Source organism: Echinops telfairi, unplaced genomic scaffold (genome assembly GCF_000313985.2).
Source record: "Echinops telfairi isolate 266 unplaced genomic scaffold, ASM31398v2 ScPeMD7_2010;HRSCAF=2546, whole genome shotgun sequence".
Taxonomy (NCBI): domain Eukaryota; kingdom Metazoa; phylum Chordata; class Mammalia; order Afrosoricida; family Tenrecidae; genus Echinops; species Echinops telfairi.
Window position 1 is genome coordinate 16,121,363 of NW_022105908.1, and position 19,474 is coordinate 16,140,836.

General features: G+C 61.7%; 1 protein-coding gene across 2 annotated transcripts in view; it reads right to left on the reverse strand.

Moving 5' to 3' along the window:
* Window positions 1-592: 592 nt before the first annotated feature.
* RAI1 (retinoic acid induced 1) overlaps window positions 593-19,474 on the reverse strand; it is a 92,097-nt gene continuing 73,215 nt past the window's right edge. Inside the window, exons 2-5 of one of the 2 annotated variants that reach the window (XM_045293386.1) lie at window positions 11,320-16,939; window positions 7,247-7,340; window positions 4,438-4,487; window positions 593-1,021 (exon numbers count right to left, since the gene is read on the reverse strand). In XM_045293386.1, the coding sequence (XP_045149321.1) occupies window positions 1,007-1,021; window positions 4,438-4,487; window positions 7,247-7,340; window positions 11,320-16,923 (5,763 nt within the window). In that variant the 5' untranslated portion in view covers window positions 16,924-16,939 and the 3' untranslated portion in view covers window positions 593-1,006. Of the gene's footprint in view, window positions 1,022-4,437; window positions 4,488-7,246; window positions 7,341-11,319; window positions 16,955-19,474 lie in introns of those variants that run through there. The other variant, XM_045293387.1, reaches the window with a different exon arrangement.

The following is a 19,474-nucleotide window of genomic DNA, read 5'->3' on the forward strand; positions in this document are numbered from 1 at the left end:
ACACAGATGGACAGGCGGACGGACTGGCGGGAGCTGGCCCAGGCCGTTGGTGGCTGCGTGGGGGACATTGCAGGAGCCCTGCCCCCTGGCAAGGGCCCGGGCTGGGCTCTGCCGCAGGGCACACGACACGCAGCAGGGACACACGGGAGAAGCGAGCATGTTCCCAACATATATACATTCTAAGTGACATATATAGAGGGGCACACAGGTTTTTACACGAATCTAGCGCTGTCCCTGCTCCCCTGCTGAGTGGGTGCTGGGGTCCCTGTGGGTGGGGCTAGGGCACATTGCCAAAAGTGCGCTCTGCCGGCATCTTGCATTCACTCCTAGACTGGGTGCCGGGGTTGGGTGGAGGACCGGGGAGAGGACGAACAGAAGAAGCCAAGGGGCAGCCCAGTCTGGGCCCACGAGGGAGCCAGTGTCCCGAGCTTGAGTGCCAGGGCCCATGGGCCTGCCCAAACTGCAAGAAAGCCTGGGCAGCCACTGGTGGATAGAATGTTCCCAAGCGGCTTGCTCTAGAGACTGTAGCCTCCCCTTGCTTCATTCAAGGAGCCACAAGCCCTCCTCTCCCCCACCCCACCCCCGCCTCCCCCCGGGTTCTTATGACCCAGCACATGTGTGTGCCCAGCTTCGTGCCGTGACCCACTGGGGGGCAGCCGGCCTCACCCAGGTAGGACACCTGCCACGTTGTCTCAGAACTTCCAGGAGGAGATGCAACCTGGGCTGGAGTTAGCTCCCACACCCGCCAGAGCTGGGGTACTCCGAGGAGTCTGGCCACTCCGTGGGCTCCCCCTCCAAGCCTGGCCTGGGCCAGGAGGCTGGAGGCTCCAGCCATCAGGTTCTGGGGGCAGGCGGCTTCAGAAGGGATTTCAGTGCCAGGCAGCCAGATCTAATATCCGGAATCCGGACCTGGATCAAGGATCAGTTCTGGACCCCACTGTAGGCAGCTCCTTCCTTCAGCGGCGGGCGGGCAGGGGTCTCCGACTTGCCCAGCCGTTGAGGGTGGTTACAACGGCAGCCTCTGCAAGAGAAGGGGAGACGCAAGCCTGTTACCCACAGTTCCCACCAGGTTTATAGTAAATTCCTCCCAGGACCTGCCCCAACCTCTAGTCTGTCACTTTGTTGCCAGTGATGGCTAGTGTGTTGCTGTGATGCTGGAAGCTGTGCTGTCAGTGTGCCGCCGTGGTGTCAGGTTTCAGAGGCGATTCCAAACCAAGACAGTCTAAGAGAAAGGATGTGGCTCTCCACGTCTCAAGAAACTGGCCAGGGAAAACCTACAAAGCAGTGGGATCGTGTCCGAGTGCCAGAAGATTGGCCCCTCTGCCTGGGAGGCACTCAGATGAGAAGAAACAGCTGCAGCTGTCCGTTAGTGGCCAGAACATGGAATGTACACAACACGGATGCAGGAAAACCCGGAAACCATCAAAAATGAAATGGAACACTTCCTGGATAGCCGTGGGCTGAAACGGATTGATTCTGACCATTTTGCCTAGAACTGGCCATTTTGCATAGTCATGGGGTCTGGTCTTTGCCAAGGATGACAAACTGAGAGGCACTAGGTCACACTGTCAAAAAAGAACATCTCAAGATCTCTCCTGAAGTGTAACAGAGAGAGAGGACCCTATCCAGATGCCTACAAGAAAGACCCGTTCATAAGACTTAGTCGAATTTATGCGCCAACCACTAACGCCAAAGATGAAGATATTGAAGATTTTTTACCAAATTCTTAAGTCTGAAATTGAGCTAAGATGCCCTCGAGGTACACTGATCATTATTGGCGATTGGAACGGGGACGTTGGAAACCAAGATGGATCAGTAGTGGGGAAAATAGCACTTTGATAGAAATGATTGATAGAAATGACTCCGAGATGACCTGATAGATAGGCTTTTGCAAGACAAACACCTAGTTGTTGCAAATAACTCTCTCAACAACATAAAGGCCACGAACGGCAAGCGTGGACCTCACAAGCTGGACAACACAGGACTCAGAGCGACCCCATCTGTGGAAAGCAGCGATGGAGAAGCGCAGTGTCCCGTCAGGACAAGGTCAGGGGCTGACTGGAACAGACCACCAGCTGTGCCTCTGTGAAGTTCCACGAAGAAAACAAAAGCAAGTCCAGAGAGAGCAAGTATGATCTCTCGCGTAGATTGGGAGACGTCTCAAGAATAGTTTTGGTACCAAAGGCCAGGTGAGTTTTGGGCTGACACAGCACGCATGGAGAACGCCAAGGCTCTTTGAAGAGTCAGGGAAGAGAGAAAAGACCAAAGTGGATGTCAGAAGACTCTCTGAAACTTGCTCTTCACTGTGGAGAAGAAGAAATGAAGTCAAAGAGCTGAAGAGATTCCTTCAAGCCTCAAAAAGCTTCAATACTGAAGGATTCTAGGGGCAAAATGAGGAATGGCGCAGGACACTTCCAAAGACGGAAGGAACAGACGGGTCTCTGTACCCCAAATTATCGATCGACAACATTCAACCACTTCAGGAGGCAGCATGTGAGGCAGGACGGGTGGTACCGGTGGGATGCCAGTCGGGATGTTTCAACACAGGGTGCGATGCTCCGAGCGCTTGCTGGTCGACGCTGAGACCGTCTTTGGAAGAGAGCTCCTTAGCCAACTGACTAGAAGAGATATTTGTGCCCATCCAACAGAGTGCAAAATTAGCAAACACTATCACCAGGGCCCTAGTGGTGCCGACAGGTAAGTAAATATTGGACTGCTAACAGCAAGGTTGGCTGTTCAAACCCACTCACTGCCCTGAGGTTGAATGATGAGGCTGTCTGCTCCCATAAAGATGTACTGTCTTTGAACCTCTATATAAGTTGGAATTAACTCAACTGCTGTGGGGGTTGGGAATCCATAATGTCACACCAAAGTAAAATTTTGCTGAAGATCATTCAAACATGGTCGAAGCAGTACATCCATCAGTGGGGAGCGGCCAGAAATTCAGGACGGATTCAGAAGAGCATGTGGAATGAGGGATATCATTGCTGATGTCAGATGGATCTCGGCTGAAACCAAAAAATGCCAGAAAGACGTTTGCCTGTGTTTTGTTAACATCCAACTGTGTGGATCATAACAAATCATGGATAACATCGGGAAGAACTGGAATTCCCAAACGCTTCCTTGTGCTCACGTGAAACCTGGACACAGACCCAAGAGGCAGCGGTTCAAACTGAACAAGGGCCCCGCTACATGATTTAGAATCAGGGAAGGGGGTGTCCTCTCATTGTCCTCGTTCAAGCTGTCTGCTGAGCAAGTCCTCTGAGAAGCTGGTGTGTTTGAAGAAGAGCGTGGCTCAGGACTGGAGGAAGGTCTTAGATGCCACGAGCTTGCTTGATGAAAACGAGAACCTGAAGCACTTGCGGAAGAAGCACAGAGACTAGAGCCACCAGTAAGGATGCCAACGCAGCGTCAAGAGAAGAATCCTCACAGCCGGGCAGAGAAGCAACATCACCACACGCAGAAAAGAGACCGAAGTTGCCAAGCATCCCATTTTACTTGGATCCACCATCAGTGTCCTTGGAAAATCAGCTGCAAAAGGATCTCCTTTAAAGTGTTAGAAAAAAGCCAAGATGGATGTCACTTTGAAGACAAAGGTGCCGTTTTTTAAAAGCCATGTATTTGAGTGAGAGCCAGGCGGTGACCAAGGAAGACCGGAAGAGGATGGGTGCCCGGATCACAGTGTTGGCGAAGAGCCCGGAGTATGCCGGGGCCGCCAGATGGACAGTCTGTGTTAGACGGACAGTCGGATGCTCTCAGAAGGGGGCCTTGGTCTCACGTACTTTTGATGTGTTATCAAGAGGGACCAGGCTGTGGGGAAGACATCCGCTTGGTAGAATCACCCAACAGGAGGAAGACCGTCTCCGGACAGTTGGCAGACGCTGGCTGGAGGCTCAGACAGACTGAAAATGCACCGGGGCAGGCTGTGCAGTGGCACGGACCGGGCATCATTTCCCTCTGTACTCAGAGTCACCACCAGCCCAGGGGCTCCTTACTGCTGGGCACACCCAGGTGGAAGCTCTGTCCTGGATCTCCCACCTTCCACTCCCACCCACCCCCATGTTGTCTGAGCTCCTCCCCACATGAGGCTCAGGCTGGGGCACCTCCTAGTGTGAGGTGAACATCCACCTGCCTGCCTGCTTGTGTGGGCAGGTCCCCCTGGGCATTTTCTGGGCCCCTCCTGAAAGCCCAGCCACCCAGAACATGCCTTACACACAATGTTCTTTAGAGCCATGTGGCTCATTAACCATGACTCACGGGGTCACAGTGGTGGCTGATCAGCGCTGATCACGGGGTGGGGTGGGGGGCACAGGGACTGTGCAGTGTGGGCACTGCTGGTGTACACAGGGGAGCTCCCTCCCAGAGTTGGGCCCTCCTGGGCGTGTCCTGCCAGCGTGGCAGGAGGGGTGGGGGTGGGGGGAACTTGCGGTCACTTACCTTATGCTTGGGACACTTCAAGGAAAAGTTCTCTTCAAGGAAGCTGCAACCTGTGACCAGAGAGATGGTTCTGTGGTTAGGACTGAGCACCTCAAGAAGGGGTAGGGAAGACAAGGGGGTGGGGGGCAGTCACTGCTCACAGGCTGCTTGCTCCCTTCATTGAGTAAATCAGATCTCGCTTAAAAGGTCACCATCCAAACGCAGGCCCTGATGGTGGCCTGCCTGCCCCACCCGTCTTGGAGCAGAGCCGGGCCTGGCCGGCTCATACACTATGCAGGTGTAGGTGTATCTGTTGACCCCTTGAAGGCAGGAAGTAAGAAAGGTCACCAGCCAGTGCCGCCTCCTTCAAGGCAAAGGAGAGGCTCTGACCACCCCTCCCGCCCTCCCGTGGGGACTCCCGGCTTTACTGCCAGAAGACAGGCACAGGCCTGGATACGAACACTGGCTGCACCCACGATTACTGCTCTGGGTCTTGACCTTCACAGCTCTAAAATGGGCACGATGTCACCACCATCACCAGCATGGCGGGTCTCGCCCCGGCAGGTGCTCTGGGGCTGGGGCATCTTCCATGGTGGCTCCTGGCCTCAAGGGGATGGCTGGCTACGCAGAGGGCTGGGCTGGGGGTGGGGGTGGGAGGACACAAGGAGGGTGGTCTTGGGTCTGAGGGAAGCAGCCCATGTTGGTGTGTAGGGGCACTGCCCACCTGTAGGATCCGAGCATGGTGGGGCACGCCTTGTCCTTGGTGATAGCCTGGGACCAAGGTATAAGGCTGTCTCAAGGAGCCCGGCTCCCCTGCCACCACCACCAGGTGTGTGTGTGGGGAGGGGTACCAGAGGGGAGCTGGCTAATCCCACTGAGCCAGTCCTGCCCCCAGCCAAATTCCAGACCCACCCCTCCCCTCGCTGCTGTGCCAGCACCATCTTGAGCCAATTCATAAATGCCTGGGCACCAGAGCCGACACAGGTGAGCTCCCAGGTGTCTGAACCTGGGCACCTTGGGCTGATCCGTGGAGCAGAGATGCCCCCCACCTGAGGCAGGTGCCACACCAGCAGGACCAGGCTCCAGTCCAGGAGAGCCCGGCAGAGGAGCCCATCCGCCCACCGGGAGAGGTCGTGCAGGGTCACTAGATCCAGCTACGCTCTGCTGGGGGGGGTGGGGGTGGGAACACCTGCCACGCTCGTCAGTTCTCACGCTGAGGACTCAGGTGCGCCTGACCCTGGCTCCGGATGTTCTATGGCCTCACACGCGTGTTGAAGTAGGACCACGAGCAAGGAAGACCAAGGGAGAGTGGACATGGTTTGTTCAGCGCATGGGGCGGCTAGGGGGCGGGACCCCCTGGACAATGCTGATAGCAACACACGGTGGCGGGTTCAGAAATGGAGGGCTGCAGAACCCCAAGCCATTCTGCAGGAGAACGATGAGGCTGTCGGCTCCCCGTAAAGACGCACGGCCTCAGAAAGCCCACAGAGCCGCTTGGGCCTGTCTGTCCCACGGGGTGGCTGTGATCGGAGTCCACCCAAGGGCTGGGTGTGGTTCAACACACAGGCGTGTGCTGGGAGCCTGGACCACAAGGGTCTGACACAGGAGCTTCTCCAACCTGTGGTAGCTATTCCTCTGTCGGGAGGCCACGCACCTGGCTAAGTGGGGGAGCCCGGCTTGGAACCTGTTTGGGGATGCTGACGGGGGTGGGCACGAGAGGTGGCAGGCAGCTCAGCTCTCCAAGGAGCTGACACCACCGGAGCCTGAGTGCTCGCCAGTGGGCGGGTCTCCAAGGTGCCGGGGTAGTGTCACCCAGGGCCAATGGGACAGGCGAGACATGGAGGGCCGTCACACCGGGTTTGGAGGAGTGGTCTCCGGGCAGCGGGAGGTCCTGGCTGACCTCAGCAGAGCACACGTGACAATAGCCCTGCCTGAAGCTGGTCCTGAGCATGTCGTCTTTCAGCTCAGAGGGCCGGGGCAGGGCACTGCAGCACCGGGGTAACTCACCCGGAGGGGGAGGGGTGCCCCCCGGGGGTGTGGGGGCAGGCAGGCCCAGTAGGCCAAGGTGCGTGTCTACACCCAGACCACCGTTGTGTTCTTTCCCGCCCATCAGGCTCCAATGTGCGGCGATGCGAATCCCCAGGTTACAGATGAGGCAACTCTGTCTTTTACCCAAGCCCAAGACCGCCACCGGCGTAGAGTCCACGCAGAAGCTGTCCCTAACCGGCCCCCTGAAGTCAGGTCCTCCTGAATGACAGAAGCCACGATGAACACTTTCCTCCTTGGGATGAATTGCAGCCTGTGTCCGCCACGTCTCCATTCCCCGGCCTGGGCGAGGAGGACCAGGCTCGGCTCCCAGAGTGCCCTGGCCTGCGCACTCGGCAGAGCATGGCGGGCGGAAAGGCTGCTGGCGCCTGTCCTACTGAATATGTGCCGTGACTGCCCTCCGACATCATGAGGCAGCTGCCTGGCCTCAGTGTCCGTTTTGAATCTCATCTCCTTACACATCGTTTGTTGTCCGCTCCCTTTCTGCTCCGCCCAGAGGACTCCTCTTCATCCTTCAAAGCCCCAGTGCCAGTGCCCCTTCCCCTCTAAGGCCTAAAATCCTCCCCCACCCCTTGCGAATGTCAGCCTCTTGAAGAGCTTGCACACATTTTATCATGGGTGCCCCCATCACCCCTCTCTCCAGACTGGACATTCTTTAGATGAGGGTTCTGGGGACTGACTCATCTTCCTGTCCCTTGGACTGCCCAGCAAATAACCAGGTAAACAGAAGGGCAGCTGAGGGTCATACGGTCGGCTGTTCCCACTCCCGGTGATTGACGCTTACCAGTGTCGCTGGCACACGGGTAATGGTAGGTGTGGACACATCCTTTGTGGCAGCATCCGATGGTGGCCCCGGTTTCTTGGCAGCCGGAACATGTCTGGTGAGGAGAGAGGGGAGGCAGATGAGTCTCTGGAGCAGAGGTCAGCCCCACGTGTACCAGCCAAGCCCCTGTCCCTGCCTTCGGCGTGGACACAGCCCTGCAGAGGGGCAGAAGCGGCTCCAGGCCAGAGTACAATTCTCTGGAAGCCCTGGCTGGGACTATGGTGGGTGGTGCTCTCAGGGGCTAAGTCTTTGGTCTGGGCATCACACAGACCTCGGTTCAACCCCGGCTCTGCCCATCTGTGCTGTGTGGTGTTGTGGCAGTGACTCAGGCTCTCTGTGCCTCAGTGCCTCATCTGTCCCAGGGGGGCGGTGGCTCCCTGATGGGGGTCCGCATGAAGCTTCAGTGGAAGCCTGCGCACATCCAGCCAACCATGCATGCCAACGTCTGTGACGGCTCCTGGGGGTGGGGTCCCAGGGAAGCCCTGTGTCTGCCTTCAGCGAGGGCGGGCCAGCTCCCACGGACTCAGTCCACACATGGTGAACCCGGCCCCCAGCCCCGGCCAGTGATGCTCAGCATGACTTCCTTCCCTTCAGGTAGCAGACTCTCTCCTGGACTGGGAGTGACCAACCCTCCCCAGGGCTCAAGGTGGCTCAGAAAGCAGGCAAGGCGGTCAGTCTCTGGAGATGCTGACTGCCCACCTGGTACTTGGCCCATACTGGCTGTCTAAATGCAGGCCCCCTGGATCTAGGGCCCTAATGCCCACAGGCGAGATTACAATGTCAAGAGAGCTCTTGAGGCAAAACTGGAGGTTAAGGGACTGTTGTCCCCCCATCACGGATGCCAGGACTATAGCCCCTCATTGTATGGGTGGGATGTCAGGCCAAGCAGGAAGCCCTTTCCCAGGTCAGTGGCAGGGTGCAGGTTCAGACACCAAGCGGAAGGTCTCGTGCCCGGCACAGTGGGAAGATGCATCCTCACAGCCTGGAGGCTGGCTGGCGGTGCTGTTGGTTTACTGGTTCACCAGAAAGGAAACTGAGGCCCAGAGGGGTGGTCACACACACAGAGTGCACAGCAGGGCCAGCCACTTGCTCAGGCAAGGGCGGGGCTTCACGTAGGAAGCCAGGACTCCGGGGACCTTTGGAAACCAGCTGGGGGTGTGGGCGGGGCTGAGAAGTCCGCCCCTACCCCTCCTCCGCCTAGCCCAAGAATGCCCCCTCTGGTGCCCAGAGCTGAGACTGGAATCTTCTAGAACACTGGGTTTTCACATGCTCCTTCGGAATGGACCATTTCCTTTTGGGCTGGGCTGGGGCCTCTTGAGGCTAACCCCGCCCCCAAATTCCTGACCCACAGAAAGGCATGGGAACAAGAGTGGAGCCCAGACCAGCCCCCAGCCTCCTGTCTAAATGTACTTGAAGCTGCTAAAGGTTACCGTAACCATGGGGGCTGCTCTGCTGGGGGAGCTAGGGTTTCTTTCTACTTTCTTGTACTATGACACTCACCCCGCCCCCTGCACCATCTTTGAGGTGGGCATATGGGTGATGCCCATCTTGGGGTTGAAGAGACAGAGGCAGGGGAGACGTCAGGCTTCTGGGCCCCAGCACCACGGCTCCTGCTACTGCGGCTGGGCCTCCTTAGACCTCAAAGGCACTGCAGCCTCTCAGCCTTGCTCTGCCGTGTGGAGAGCTGGGCCTGCATCAGGGCTGGGACAGGCACATGCTCCGTGGGCAGGCTGGGAAGCAGGCTCCGGAAGGTAGGCGTGGCGGGGCTATGTAAAAGCAGGCTCTAGGGGGACCCCCAGCAGGGAGAAGCTGGGTGTCCCTAGCAGCTCAAAGTCTTGTCCCTCCAGAGAACAAAGTGGGCTCCCAGAGGCAAGTGCCCCGCCCACATAACGTCTTGGCCCTTGACAGAGCTGGGGTCAAGTGCTGCTGGCAGGCTGCCAAGGGAGGGGCCTTGGCAGGTACAGGAGGCACCCAAGGTGTTGGCAGAGAGGTGGCCCCACGGACCCTCTCCTGAGAAGTGGGGGCAGCCAGGAACTCCAGGAAGGTGCTGGGTGCTGTGGGGGGGGCACCCTCGCACGTGCCCTCTCTGGCAGGGAGGCCTTTAGGCTCTTCCCAGGCTGCCGGACGCTGTGCTGGCAAACACCGGAGGCTCATCTTCCCTTCCTCACCATTCGGGGATGTCCGTGGCAGGGAGCATGGGCTGGGGAGGGCCAGAGCTCTGCACCAGGTCTTGGGGGACGCTGGGTGAGGTCCTGTACCCGATTCGGGTGCAAGCCAGCACCAGGGGACCCCTCAGAGCCTCGGGAACCAAGTCTGAGTCCTCCTGCGGCCTCAGGGGACCCACCAGGGCGACTGCGGGGTCAGGAGCACAGCGCTCTCAAGACAAGACGGTCTCAGAGCCAGAGCGGCTGCAGGGGCCTGTCAGGCCCGAAGGGGCACAGGTGCAGGCAGGAACCTGAGCCAGGAGGGGACCAAGGTGGCGCCATGTGGTCGGGTCGGGCAGTGCCTCTCAGGGATGGGCTGTGGACAGCAGTGGGGTGGTGACCGGCAGGGGCGGGAGCTGAGGGTTCTCATGGCTTTTGAATGCTGGGGGATGGGAGACTCTATAAAAGGTGGCTGAGGAGCCAGTGATTTGAGAGAACAAAGCAGGAGGAAGGGGGAGGGGGAGGTCGCTGGCATGACCTGAAGGTCTCTAACCTCTCTTTGGGCTGTGGGGGTTGAACCAAGCACTCCTGGGGGTGAGGGTGGAGCTCAACTGGAGGGAGCAGTGGGCAGAGAGCTTAGGAGTGGGGGGGCTGGGGTCCAGGGAGGCCCGAGATGGGGGCTTCTCCAGGGCACTGAGCGCCCCAGATGCAGGCAACCCGAGGCCTGGTCGGAGGTAAGCTTCCCCCGGCCGTGTGTCCCTCTGACCCCCAGCTGCTTCTTCAGCAGGACGGTTCTTCATATTGGTCCCCCTGCTCAGGGTCAGGGCCAGTGTCCAGTACTCAGCAGATGGGAAGGACGGACGGACAGAGGGACAGATGGATGAGCTAGCAAACGAACTGAACATGGAAGGAGGCCAGACGTGGAGGCCAGACACGGGATGGAGGGTGTCCCCACATAGGATAACATGGTAGGCGCATGTGGGGTGGGGTGGGGGCGGGGGTGAGGTGCCAGGAGCATGTGGCCCAGGGTGGCTGCCCCACCCCCACTGGATCTCACAGCACCTCAGGACAACACAAGACAGGTCTGTGGGGGTTGGGAGAGAACTTGGGTGGGGATCCCCATCACCTGCTCCAAACCTTCTCGACAAAGCAGGCTGTGTGAATGCTGGGTGCCTGGCAATGGCCGCCACTGGGCGACACTATCCACTCCTCATACTGCCGTGCTGGAACAGCAGTGCCACTGCCAGAGACAGGTGTGGGCAGGACGATGAGGGATCCTTCCCCATCCTCACAGCCCCCCTGGCCAGGGTGGCCTGGAGAAGGGAGGGCACATGCCTGCCGGTGCACAGGCTGAGACTTGAACCCAGACTCCTGCTTGAGCCCTTGCTTGCACAGCCCCGCAGGGAGAACTCTCCAGAAAGGGGGTTTCAGAGCTCCTGGCCTGAGGCCAGGTGGGTGGGGTACTGTCACCAGGTAGGGCCACGTCCCACATGGTTCTCTTGGGGCTCTCTGATGGCCCGCTCTGCTCCCAGGGGAGATGGTTGCCTGCGGCAGACCGCTCCCTTTGGAAAGCAGGTCTGGTCCGCCCCACTCCACCCCCAACTCCAACCCCTTCCACTGGAGAAGGAATGTTGGGGTGTAGGTGTATGTGAGTGGGCCCTGGGCTGGACAGGGCGATGTGTGTGTGTGTGTGTGTGTGTGTGTGTTACAGGTATTGCTGCCTCAGTCTGCCGCCCCCCTCCCTCCACTGGCCCCCAGGCTCTCCGGAGGGTGTGCCAAGCCTGCTGACCATATTCATGTGTGGTGGGGGTGTGTCTGGGAGGTGAGGGGGCTCTTGTCCTTGTCCTTCTGGACCCGGAGTTCCCCACCTTGGGCGGCTTTGCCTCTTACCATGTCCATGGCCACCTTCATAGCCTCCTGCAGCCCATAGAGCTTCCCGGCCACCAGGTAGACCCCGCCCGTCCACACGGCACAGGCCTCGTGCACCCAGTGTTCCTGGGTGCCTCCGCCGGGCTCGGCGGGCTCCTCCTTGCTGCACTCATGCTTGCGACTCTTGTCAGCTGGGGCCGCCTCCTCGCTGCCGTCCCCCTGACCATCGCAGCAGTAGCAGCTCTGCAGCCGCCTGGACAGGCCCCGGGCACTGGTGCGCAGGGAGCCCTGCTTGGCAGGGTCGGCTGGGCCGTCGGGCTTAGTGGGCTTCTCGGTGACAGCGGCGGTAGTGGTGGTGGTGGTGGCTGCGGCCGTGGCGGCTGTACACTCAAGGCCTCTGAGTGGTCTCTCTAGGGGCGGTGAGGCCTCCTCGCAGGCGCCCTCCACCCGCACCTTCTCCTTAAGTTTTGGCTTCTTTTTGGGGAGGCAGTGTTCAGGGTAGTAGGGGCCACAGAGGTCCCCAAGGTCCTTGAAGTTGGCTGGGTTTTGGCAGAGGCAGCAAACAAGGCAAGAGGTACTGAGAGCCTTGGAGACCACGGGCCCCAGGTGCATGGTGGAGGAGAGGGGCAGGGATGGCCGTGGCTGCAGGACAGAGCCTCCGGGGAGCAAGGCCAGGGAGGCCCCAGCCACGTCCAAGGAGAAGGTAGAGGAGGAGGAGGAGGAGGAGGTGGAGGAGGAGGGCTTCCTGTGGGGCTTGGGCTCGTCCCCCGGGGAGTTGACGACAGTGCACACGGTGGTGAACGCGTCTCGCTTCTCCACTCGCACGTAGGGGGAAAAGGCAGGGATCCGGCTGTCCACCCGGAGCCGCTTGCAGGAAGAAATGTACTTGAGGCGGATTTCAGGCTCTGCAGGATCCAGGGGCAGCACCTGCTGCTGCTGCTGCCGCCGCCTTTTGGCACGCCCCTTGCAGGGAGAGGAGGTGGTGTTCTTCGCCCGGCCCCGCGTGAGCCGCTTCCGCTTGGAATAGCTGCTGTAGTTGGCAGGGCCTGGCTGCTTCTGGGCCCTGGTCTGGGGCTGGCAGAGCAGGCCCTCGGGGGCCTGGGAGTACAAGCCCACCTCCTCCATCTTTGGCTTTTTGCCTCCTCCACCAGGGATGTCCTCGTCACCCCCCTGGGCGCTGCTGGCCCTGTCTCGGGGGGCTGGGAGCAGAGCTGGGCCCAGGTGGGGTCGTTTATCAGGAGGGCCTCTGGGTAACCCTAGGGCTCCAGCCCTGCCCTTCCTGCTTCTCTTCTTAGGTGCCAGGGTGGTCCCACCGGGGGGCAGGCCCTCCAGGGACGAAAAGGCCTCGGTTTTGAAGCATTCGGTCGAAGACAGCTTCTTACTGTTCAGGAGTTTGCCTTTTAGGGATCGGTTGTTGGGGTTTCTGCATAACGGGTCAGGCCCCACGCCAACACCCGGCAGCCCTTCCTCTGCCCCCGTGGGGCTGCCTGCAGCACTCTTGAGTCCCCTCTCCTTTTCAGGGAGGCCCGGGCTCAGGGGGTCGGCGGGGGCGGTCCCGGCGACCACCTTGCAGGCGAACTTCTTGAGGCTGGGCGAGGTGATCTTCTGCACAATGGCCTCCAGCTTCAGACCTCGGCCCTTGCGCGGGGGCAGCACCTTGGTCTTCATGGCCGCCTGGAAGGTGGTCCTGGAGGCCATCTTGATGCAGACGCTGGGGGGCTCCAGGGGCAGGGGCTTGACGGGGGCCTCGCCCCCGCTGCCCTTGGCCGATTTGGCTTTCTTGGGCGACGACGCCCTCTTGAAAAGGACAAGGGTGCCCTCGCCTTTCTCTTCCGGGGCGTCCCCGCCGCCACCGCTCCGCAAGGCCAGGCCGCGCTTCTTGGCGGGCACAGGTGCCATGAAGGCAGCCTTCCGCTTGAGCGCATGCAGGGGCCGCTCGGACGGCTTCCGGATGACGCCCCCGCTGCCAGGCTTGGGGAGCCGCGCCCGCTGGCCGGCCCTGCCCTCCTTCTGGGGGCCGCCCGAGGCCTTGAAGGGCGCGGGCAGGTGGCTGTTGAGGATTTTCTTGGCCACGCGGCAGCTGGGCAGCCTGCTCTCGGCGGGACGCCTCCGCTTGGCGTGGAAGGCCTCCTGGGTTCTGGTGCGGGACCGGAGGATCATGGAGCGCTGGTCCTTGCCGCCCAGCATGCCCGGCGAGTCGGGCTCCTTGGTCTTGGAGCCCATGGGGCTGCTGTCGGAGGCCACGGGCAGGGCGGCCGGGTTGCTGGGGCTGGACGCGGCCTTGGGGGAGGGCTTCCCCACCCGTTTGCCGGACTTGAAGGCCGCCCTCTGCTTGCCCCCAAGCCGTTCTGGGGGCGCGGGGGCGGTGGGCAGGCCCGGGGGGCCGGGTGTGCGGGGCTCGCTCAGGGCCGTGAAGGAGCGTGTGCACATCCTGGGGAGACCTTCCGAGGCGGCCCGGCCCGGGGCCCCAGCCCCTTCCGTCTGGCCCGGAGGGGGCCCTGCGCACGACTCGGGGAGCAAGAGGTCTCGGGGCAGCACGGGCGCGCGGCACGGTGAGTCCTCGGCCTCGGGGAGCCCCCGCTGCACCCGGCGACTCCGCAAGCTTTTGCCCCGCGGCACGGGCTCCTTCTTGGCGCTGGGCGTCTCGGGCACTGCGGGCTTGGTGGGCTTTGGGCCCAGCAAGGCATCCGGGGTGGCGGTGTCCCCCGGGGCCCGCTCACCATCAGGCCCCTCCTCACCTGGCTTCATGTGGGAAAGGGAGGCCTCGAACCAGCTCTGCACCTTGCACTCGGCGCCCACGGTGGGTCCCAGCAGGATGACCGAGTCCCCGGACAGGTGGCAGGGTGAGCCCCAGTCAGACTTCGAGTCCAGCGCCTCTTCCACCTCCTCCTTGGTGCAGGTCAGCGGGGCCTTAGGGGACAGTGGGTCCTGCAGGCTGGGCCTGTGCTCTGGGCTGCCCAAGAGCTCGCACAGGGAGGAGTACTCCTCCTCAGCCTCCAAGCCGTCCTTCCGGCTGGTGGGCGGCAGCAGCGGGAGGTCCCCGAAGTCGGCAGCAGTGCAGTGGTGCTGGCTCTCCTCCAGCCACCGGTCGGCCTTGCCCACGACCTCGTGGCACTGCAGCAGCCTGCCTGCCTCCTCTTTCACACCGCTCAACTCCTCCGGCTTAAAGTCTCCAGGCACAGCTGCCTTCTCCCCGCCAGGCTCCTCCCCGGGGAAGCCAAGGCAGGCGGGCGACTCCTGAGCACCGTCTTTGCCGATGCCCTCTGAGGCTTTCCCGGCAGGCTCCAGGCCCTTGCTGAGCTCGCCAGGGTGCAGCCCCCAGCGGGGGCAGGCGTCGCCCAGGTTCTCCTCTGGCCAGGCAAAGGGGTTGGTGCCATCTGCTGAGCCGGTGGGCGCCGCATCCGGGAAGCAGTCGAAGGCTGCTGTGTTGGGGTCTACTGGGGGCACCCCAAGGGGGGTCTTGCTGCTGAAGGCGAGGGGCCCTGTTGTCTTTTTGGGGTCAGGGGTGGCAAAGCCCAGGGAGGGGTCCTCAAATAGCTCCGAGCCGAAGTCCTTGGTGTTTCTGCCCTTGTCCAACTGCAAGGGGTCCGGGAGGGGCTCTGGTTCCCCTGGCCGGGGCCACCCGCTCTTAGCCCCAGGGTCCAGGCAGGCGCTGTGGTTCTCCAGAGAGAAGGCTGGCTTGCCGGGGTCCTTGGCCAGGCTGGGGCCCTCAGCCCAGGCCTTGCTGGGCTTCTCGCCCATGGCCTCCTGCAGCCCCAGGATCTCCGAGGCCAGGTCCTCCTGGGCCAGGGCGCTGAGCAGCAGCCGCGGGCAGTCGCGCTCGCCCGCCACGAACTTGGAGAAGCTGTCCAGGGGCAGGCTGCTGTGCAAGCTCTGGAAGGAGTCGTCGGACTTGGTGGACATGTCGTCAGGTGAGGTCACGGAGCAGGTGGACACGGACTCAGGCTTGGCCTTGGAGGTGCTGTTGACTCTGGCGGGGCTGCCGCGGGCCTGGTTGCAGTAGAGGAAACTGCGATCCAGAGGGTCCTCGGAGCCACTGAGGTAGTCGGCCTCAGGGGGCTCGGCATGGATGGACTGTGGCGTGCTGCTCAGGGGCTCCGACAGCGGCGTGCCCACCGGCTCGGTCAAGTAGCCGCCGCCGCCCTCGGGGCTGCAGTGCTGACTCTTGAGCTGCTCGGGCGTCCTGGACACCAGGCTCTTGACCCCCTTCTTCTGCGGTGCAGCGGCCTTGGAAAGCAGCAGCTGCTGCACCGTGTTCGAGATGTTTTCCACCTGCGAGGTCAAGGCCGTGAGGCTCTGCAGGCTGAGGTCCGACAGCAGGCTCTCAGGGAGCTTGTCCTTCTGCAGGGACTTGCAGTTGCCAGCCTGGGGGTCCACGGAGCTGGCGGCGTCCGTCGGGGAGGGGTTGAGCAGGGGCATGAAGTGGCTGTGGTCGGTGATGCCAGCAGGGAAGGCGCCGGTGGCCAGCGGTGGCTGGCTGTAGGGGAAGTTCTCCAGGTTGGGCATCAGCGGGGACGGGGTCGAGCTGTAGGATGGCGAGCGGCCCACCGAGCGCGCAGGCGAATGGCTGGCGCTGGGGCTGAAGGTCTGGTAGTACTGCTCTGGGGTCCGCACAGCTGCGTCGGGCTGGCAGTAGGCCTGGCCTTGCTGTCCGTAGTGTTGGTACTTGGTGAGGTTTTGGTAGTGGAGGGTTTCCTGGGCATGGTGCCGGCTCTGAAGGGCCTGCTGCTGCTGCTGCTGCTGCTGCTGCTTCTGCTGGTCATAGCTGAGGCGGCCAGACGGGTAGGCGTGAAGGTTCTGGACCCTCTGCCCTGGGGCCAAGCTGGCGTTGGCTGTCAGTGGCCTGTCATGGGATGGGGCAGATGGAGCCGTGCAGCTCTTGTAGGAGTGAGCCCCCTGCCCGCCGCCTTGGACGGATGGGGAGTAGGTGGAGGAGGCAGGGAAGGACTGGGAGTGCTGGGGGAAGTGGCTGCTCTGCGGGAAGGGCAGTGGAGAGGCAATGTCGTTCTGTAGCTTCTGCCTCTGGAGTTTGGGGTAGACCAGGGGCTGCTGGGGCTGGGGCAGCGGCTGGGGCTGTGGCTGCTGTGGCGGCGGCGGCGGCGGCGGTGGCTGCTGCTGCTGCATGTGGAGCGAGTGAGTCCGAAAGGGCAGCTGGGCACCCTGCTCTGGATACTGCCTGCCGGGGGGCACGGCTGTCTTTTTCATCAAGCTTTCGTCATATTTGTTCACGCCTCCCGGCAGGGGCTGCGGCTGCGGAGCCCCCCAGGCCTGCAGGCTCTCCTCCCCGCCCGTGTAGCGCCCAGGGTACGGGCTGTCCTGCACACTGTAGCCAGGGAAAGGTGGCCGCCCCTGCAGGGCCTGTGAGGAGGACAGGGCCTTGCTGCCGCGGTGGTACTTCTCCCCGCCCACGGAGGTGGCTGGGCCGGCGGGGGGGCCGGTGCTGCCCTCGTAGCCCGGGTAAGGCTGCTGGTTATAATAGTCCTTGGTGAGCAGCCGTTGCCGGTCACAGCTCAGCCCGGCTTGACTCGGCTGCCTGTAATTCTCCAGGCGTGCTGTCTCCTGTGGGGTCTGCTGGTAGTTCTGCTGTTTGCCATGGAAACCACACCTTTCTCGAAAAGACTGCATGACTCGGACTGGTTATCTGTGAAAAGAAAGAGGGAGGCGGTGGGGGTGGGGGGGCGGAGAGGGAGAGAGAGGCAGACGATTCAGATGGGCCACCTCCTCCTGCCCCAGAAGGCGGCCCCCACCCCCTCCTGCCTGGTGCTCCCCACTGGAAGCACTCTGCACAGTTGCCCTGCCTGGGCCTCCCACCAGCTGTGCACATATTGACAACTTATGTGTCAGGGAGGCGGCGCTGTAATCCCTGCTCCCACACCCCCTGCAGCTGAGCCCTGCCAAGGACAGCCACCCATGTGGAGGCGCAAACTGATCACCCAGTGCCAGGCCACCGCCTGTCCACAGATTCCCAGCCAGCCAGCAACCGCCCCCAACCCCTGGCCAGCTCTTCCCTTCCCCTCCCCTCCTGCCGTCCCCCAGCCCTCAGCATTTCCTGGAGCAATTCCAGTTCCCTGTCCCCCAGGGGCTTGGTGGATCCCGTTATCATTATCTGGTCCCTGGGCTCCAGCCTCTGCATGTGACCTGCAACATGGGGCCTGCAGGGAGGGAAGGGGGTGTCTGCCTCCGTTTGGGGAGCAGACACTGTGTCACATCTTTGAGCTTGCGCGTGTACATACGCATGCACACATCACATGAGGCACATGTGCACACACATGCCACACCACCTGGAATCCGCGTGTTCCTTTTCAAGGGCCCTTAGGGACCCCGAGGCACTGTAAGCACCCATTGTGCTGGCTTCAGGCGTTTGTTACCTGCCTGGTTTTGATACTGAGGGTGGCTGAACAGAGCACATGCCCTGGGGGGGGGGGCGTGCATGCTAATGGCCCAGGAGCACACAGCCGGGAGCATGCGGCCCTTCCCCTGCACATCTGAGAAACTGGGTTCTCTCCTGGGCCCTGAGCTCTCCACTCCTCTCAGCCTCTGCAGGGTCAGGGCTAGGGCACGCTGCAGCCCCCCATCCATCTGGTTATGATTGTAGGGGTCAGGCCTGGGTGGAGCTGAGCTGGCTGAAGCAGGATTCTGGGTCAGGAAATGACCTGAGGTGGGGTGGGTCTGGGGGTGGGGGTGGGGGGCCTTTCAGAGCACAGCAACTGGATTCACTAAAGAGGCAGAAAGCAGCCGCTCAGGCTGAGAGGCCAGGCAGGCCCGGCTGGCCACCCCACAAAACGTTTGTTTAAGAGCTTGGGAAGGGGGAGGGCTGAGAGGAATGTGCTGGGCGTGGGACCAGGGATCTTGTCAAGGGTCTGGCTGTCATTGGCAGAGTCCCAGAGGACTCGGATTTACCCTGCAAAAAACGCTGGCTGCCTGGCCAGGAGGTGAGAACTGGGCCCGGGAGAGGGCGGAAGCGTCCCAGCTCTCCTCTCCTTCCTAAAAGCTGCCGGGGAAGGGGTGGTCAGCTCAGGCTACCGAGGGCGTGAAGAGGGTCCAAAAGGCATAAGGGAGAGAAACACAAAGAGACGGGAGGGGGAAGGCAGAGAACTGGAGGCTGTGGTCTGGACCCCACTGCAGACTGCTGGCTCAGTTTGGCAGTGCACAAGCAGCCCAGCTAAGCAGGACACACCCAGGACAGCTTTGTCAGGAGCTGCTGGCCCAGTGGGGGCCCAACCTCTGCCCTGTGATCTGCTTGGAGGAGGGGTGCTTCAATCCAGGGAGGGGGAACCTGTGTTCCATGGTGCTTGCAGACCTGAGTTTGGGCCCTGCAGCTCCCTACCAGGTGGGCAGCCTGGGCACCTTCTAACCCCATTCCCTGGGAGCACCTGATTCCCACCTTACCACCTGGCTGGGGAAGGCGAGGCAGGCCGGGCCACTGCCCCATCTGGCCCATATTCTGAGCCCAGAACTCCAAAGACCCAGGATAGCGATGAAGGCTGAGGCTTGTAGATGTGCACAAATTACATTTCGACTTTTATTAGTCCCAGGCCGCCCTCATTTCCTGCTGAGTGTCCTGTGGATATCATTAACATTTCTACGGCATCCCCGCCCCCCCCCACCACACACACATTCTCCGAATATGCATTACCAGAAACATTATTTAGATGGCGAGCGGCCCACCGAGCGCGCAGGCACCGCTCCGCAAGGCCAGGCCGCGCTTCTTGGCGGGCACAGGTGCCATGAAGGCAGCCTTCCGCTTGAGCGCATGCAGGGGCCGCTCGGACGGCTTCCGGATGACGCCCCCGCTGCCAGGCTTGGGGAGCCGCGCCCGCTGGCCGGCCCTGCCCTCCTTCTGGGGGCCGCCCGAGGCCTTGAAGGGCGCGGGCAGGTGGCTGTTGAGGATTTTCTTGGCCACGCGGCAGCTGGGCAGCCTGCTCTCGGCGGGACGCCTCCGCTTGGCGTGGAAGGCCTCCTGGGTTCTGGTGCGGGACCGGAGGATCATGGAGCGCTGGTCCTTGCCGCCCAGCATGCCCGGCGAGTCGGGCTCCTTGGTCTTGGAGCCCATGGGGCTGCTGTCGGAGGCCACGGGCAGGGCGGCCGGGTTGCTGGGGCTGGACGCGGCCTTGGGGGAGGGCTTCCCCACCCGTTTGCCGGACTTGAAGGCCGCCCTCTGCTTGCCCCCAAGCCG